At 32.7% G+C, this 4,965-nt stretch overlaps 1 protein-coding gene across 1 annotated transcript; it reads left to right on the forward strand.

Annotated features, from left to right (window-relative positions):
- Window positions 1-2,559: 2,559 nt before the first annotated feature.
- On the forward strand, window positions 2,560-4,355 carry LOC114170553. The gene is made up of 4 exons (XM_028056058.1): window positions 2,560-2,735; window positions 2,817-2,901; window positions 3,013-3,118; window positions 3,591-4,355. The coding sequence occupies exons 1-4, from the start codon at window positions 2,567-2,569 to the stop codon at window positions 4,338-4,340; spliced, it is 1,110 nt and encodes a 369-aa protein (XP_027911859.1). The 5' UTR covers window positions 2,560-2,566; the 3' UTR covers window positions 4,341-4,355.
- Window positions 4,356-4,965: the final 610 nt, after the last annotated feature.

Below are 4,965 nucleotides of genomic sequence, written 5' to 3' on the forward strand. Positions count from 1 at the left end.
TACAAATGGGATTTTTCCTTTGTGGAGAAGTGACCAAGTAAAAATCTTAACATGTATTAGATTATCACGTGTTTATATTAGGGATAGCAATGCTAGCCGGTCCGGCCCATTTAGACCTGGCTCGCATAAGGCCCGCACATCACGGGTTGGCCCGCCCCGCCCCGCATAATTTATGCGGATTGTAATCATTGACCTGCCCTGCCCCGCCCTGCACTTGGCCTGCGGGTTGGCCCGCAAATTTTTTTAATTTTTTTTTTTAAATTTTATGATAAACTTTCAATGCTTAAAAATTGGAAAACTTTAAAAAGTTCACAAAATTAAGTAAAGACTTTGGAGAGTTTGATGATAAATTGATAATTCAACATTTTCATCATATTCATATTCATACCATGACATACACAATGTATTCTTTAAATTTTAGCACATTAAAAAATACATAATACTTGTCATTTTCAGTTATACAAGAATTTGAAACGTTAATGCAAGAGTCCATAAAAAAAGTAATTAATATACACAAGTGCAATTTTTTTTATGTGGGCTTGTGGGCCAGCCTGCACGGGCTGCGGGCTCATACAGGCCTATAGATTCACTATTCTGACCCGTCCCGTTTTTTTTTCACAGGTCTGCGGGCCGACCTGACGGACCAAACCCATATTGCATCCCTAGTTTATATGCAATAGACTATCTTAATAGACTATATGAGTAGAATGTCTCATTATAACGTCTACTTAGTCTTGGACAACTTGGTAGGATAGTTTATTAAGATCGTCTAATGTCTATTCAATTCTATTTTGAGAAACATTGTTCACGCGTTTCCTCATGAATATAGACATGTTTCGTGTGTGTCATATAATAGAATTTTTTTTCTGTAAATAAAGTTTCCAAATTTATTAGAGACTCAAAACATAGTTAAGACGTCAAAATATATTGACAACTTTTATAAATATGCTAAATCTCTTTATTGATGTTTAAATATAGTACAATGTGATTGTTATAAACTTTTAAAGGTATATAAAGATAAATTATATGCAATGTAAAAAATATTAGGAGATGCTATTCTAATTTACTGAAAAAAACTTATTAACACATAGCTGGTGAAGAAAAGAATTCTATCTAGGGATGTCAAAAATATCCGTACCCGCAGGTATCCGTGGATAAAACCCGCAATGGGTAGGAAACGGATATTAAAAATGGATACCCGCTACCCGTGGGTACGGGTATTTTTGATACCCGCATGTTAATGGGGCGGGTACATGTATCATAGTATCTGTACCCGTGGATACCCGTACCCGCTAAATTTTAATTCACACAACTACCCTTATATATATATATATATATATATATATATATATATATATATAATAGTAAAAAATATTCTTACCTAATTTTTTCTCAGGAATCAATTGGAGAAAGTGGACTTGTTGATTAAAGCACTAATTAAAGAATTTTCATTGTGTTGAACGTTATTTTATATTTATATTTTTATGATTATTTGGACTTGTATGAACTTAAGTTTGTTTGAACTTTATTTAAAATTTATGACAGTGATGTATTTTATTTTATTTGAATTTATGATTAAATATTTATTTTTTAAATAATTTTGTTAATACCCACGGGTATCCGTGGATATCCGCAGATATGAAAAAATAGACGGGTACCCGCATAACGGATATCCGACGGATATGGATACGGGTACGGGTGAAAATTTATCGAGCGGGTAGGGTACGGGGGAGCTACTACTGGTACTCTACCCCCTCGTTGACATCCCTAATTCTATCAATAAAAATACATAAGGGATCTTACTCTGTGTCTAATTAATCAATAAAAAATTATTTTTTATTAATAAATTTTAAATTTTGACAACTTTCTCTTACAACTTTAAATAAAATTATGAAAATTTAATAATCAAAATATCATTCTTTTTAATCAATTAATCAAATTTATGGTAAGAAACAAAAGAAGAGTATTTGTGTATGTAATAATAAGTATATAATTGCAAATTTATTTACAGTCTAAATTGAATTCATTAAGATTTTTTTTTTTTGTTTCATTGTCACTTTTAAAAAACTTTAACAAGCATTTATTTACACACCCACAACACTAAGATATTCCCTTAAATATTTTCACATGTAAGATTCGAACGCATAAAACTTGTACAAAATGAATTGGTTGTAATAATAAATTAATTTGCTGAACATTTTGCAGTCCAATGCTCCACAAAAAGAAAACATTTTATAATCAAGATCAATTAATTACCATAATCTAATGTGTTCCATCATATAAACACTAGATGAATTCAAACAAAAGTTAATTAGCCGGCTAGAGCTCCACGTGGCACCAATATCTTTTTTCGTCATAAATTAATCATCATCGATCATTATCATAGTCATGATCACAATCATTAAATAATTAAATTCCTTTTTGTCGTTTGCAACACTAAGCATCGTTGGAACACAAGAGATAGAATCTACGATAGTGTGAGGGAATTAGAGGAGAATACTATAAGGGTATAACAACATAACACATCATAATTAATTATAATTAGAAGCATTGATTAGAGAAGAATATGGCGATTAGTGGTGTGATGAAGACGAAGATGAAATCGCGCATGGAACGAGACGAAGAGTTAACACTTTTCAGGGAATTGAGAAAGCGCCAGAATGAACACGTCTCAAGCCTCTTGCATTGTGTTAATTCTGAAGAGTTTGAATGTGGAACTAACAATGACACTCCTGGTAGGTACTCATCATCATGAATCATATTGTAATTTTTCTCAATGCTGGTGCTAAGAAAAAGAAAACAACACATCATTTCAGGTAATTTTTCACTGTACAGAATTGCATCAGGGAAGAAAGAATATGGTTTAGAGTTTCTGGAAACAAACAAAAATGATTATGATTGGTAAGTTTGGTCTGTGAAAATGTATAAACATATGAATGTGCATGATTATTTGATATGTGAAATAAAGAAAATAACTTGGTCACTGCATGCTGCATTTGTGAAAAAAAAAAGGTTGAAAACACCACCAGCTACTCCTCTGTTTCCATCCCTTGAAATGGAACCAGGTCCTCAACTTGTTGTTCAAAAGGAGATACCAATTTCTCAGGCCATCACAAGAGTAAGTTACTTAAATTTTTATGTTTACAGCGGTGAAACAATATATCGAACAAATAATAAATTTTTTTAAGATAAACTCTGATGGATAATTATACTTTAATTCTTATGTTTTGAGTTTCATCTTTTATTTTCTTATATGATTTAGTATGAGTTATTGATTCTTTCGAAAGAAAAGATAGAGGTACATTAATTAATGACTCATACTAAATCACATAAGTAAAATATGGGAGTCATAATATCATTGTCCAACTCCAATTCATAATTTTAATACTATATTAAGAATAAACTTTAAACCTAATTCAATCCTACAAAATTAGTATGTAAGATCAGATTTGTACTCATTTATATATTATAAATTGGTTTTATACCGGTTTGGAATTTCAAATATTGGTAAACGACTATGTTAAACTGTTCTAATTTATATGTTCATCTGAAGTTCAAATTGACAGCATAAGGTTGGTTTTGCCACACAGTTTGCATGGAAAGAAATGGAAGCACCAAAACCCAAATCAAATGATGGAAAAACAACTCACACCAACTCAACCAAACCAAAACTTTCAACAAGATCAATGACCCCAAGTCACACTAGGCAAAGACCAAGCACCATCAAGAACACACATGAACAACAAACAAACACTTCCCTAACCATTCCCAGCAAGAGCAGCAATGTCAAAAGTGACCATGAAGCAGCCAACAGCACAAAATCCACGCCCCAAAAGCAAACCAACAATGCCGATTTCCTTGCTTTGAATGTCAAGAAAAGCACAGAAACAAACGAGTCACAGAGAAAGCCAAGAACTAGAGGCGTTTCTCCATCCGTGAAATCAAGGGTTGCACTTGCGAGTAATATCATGGAACTCTCCAATGAGGCACCGCCAAATCTAAGGACAGATCAGAGGCCAAGTTCCACCACACGAGGAAGAAGCACAACTCGATCTTCTACGGTTTCAGGGTTTCAAAATCGGGACCCTATTCCAAGAACTTATAGACCATCAAGGTCACCATCACCAAGCATGGCTAATGGTAGTTGGAATCAGTTAGACAGAACCCAGAAGAACTTGAGGGCAAATAAAGAAACATTCACTCTAGCAGCAAGCCCTAATGAAGGAAGAACACATTTTAAGGGAAGTAAGATGGTAGAGAAAGTGGTGAATGCTAGAAAGTTAGGTATGAATCAAGTGGATAGAGAAACCAAAGCAAAAGCTTTCAAAACTAGGGTATGATTCTTAATTCTTCTTCTCTTAGGTTAATCATCTGCATAACTTTCTGCTAGAGGTATAATGAACAGAACATTACCAGTAATACATTATATTATCAACATATTATTTTCATGAATGGAAGCTACTTATTTACTAGCTATAAAAGGTTATAATCGAAAAACTTGAATTCTTATATATCATTTGATGATATGACACAGGAAAAATGAAACAACAAAGCATAACACAAGGGCTGCTCAAGCAATGATCAAGTTGAAGATTGTGTAGGAAATGTAAGTTTTTTAAGAAAAGGACGAGACATTGTGAAAACTTTTATGTAGAGATCACTGGAACACTTGGTTCGGTCCACCTAGAGTAGCTTATATAGCGTGTTAATGTCTACCTATTATTTTTCAACTCTCAGACATTACAAGGAACTAAAAAAGATGACATAATAATATCGGTTTTAGTATGATAGCTTCATAAATGTGTTATTGTTTACTTTATAATATGATAAAATTATTAAGTTTTTGATTTAAAATATGGTGTTGCATCACCAAGAGAGTTATATTCTGTTTTGTGTTTTCGGCAAGAAGATGAGGATAGGTTTTGAAACCGTGATAGTAAATAAGATTATTTTTAACTTAAAGTT

This window comes from Vigna unguiculata, chromosome 11, assembly GCF_004118075.2.
Source record: "Vigna unguiculata cultivar IT97K-499-35 chromosome 11, ASM411807v1, whole genome shotgun sequence".
NCBI lineage: Eukaryota > Viridiplantae > Streptophyta > Magnoliopsida > Fabales > Fabaceae > Vigna > Vigna unguiculata.

What these genes read in the sequence shown, in the direction of transcription:
- LOC114170553 (XM_028056058.1), top strand. Translation starts at nt 2,567, where the DNA reads ATGGCGATTAGTGGTGTGATGAAGACGAAGATGAAATCGCGCATGGAA. An exon ending in AACTAACAATGACACTCCTG is followed by an intron (nt 2,736 to 2,816) that starts GTAGGTACTCAT and finishes ACATCATTTCAG; the next exon opens with GTAATTTTTCACTGTACAGA. An exon ending in TTTCTCAGGCCATCACAAGA is followed by an intron (nt 3,119 to 3,590) that starts GTAAGTTACTTA and finishes TTTGCCACACAG; the next exon opens with TTTGCATGGAAAGAAATGGA.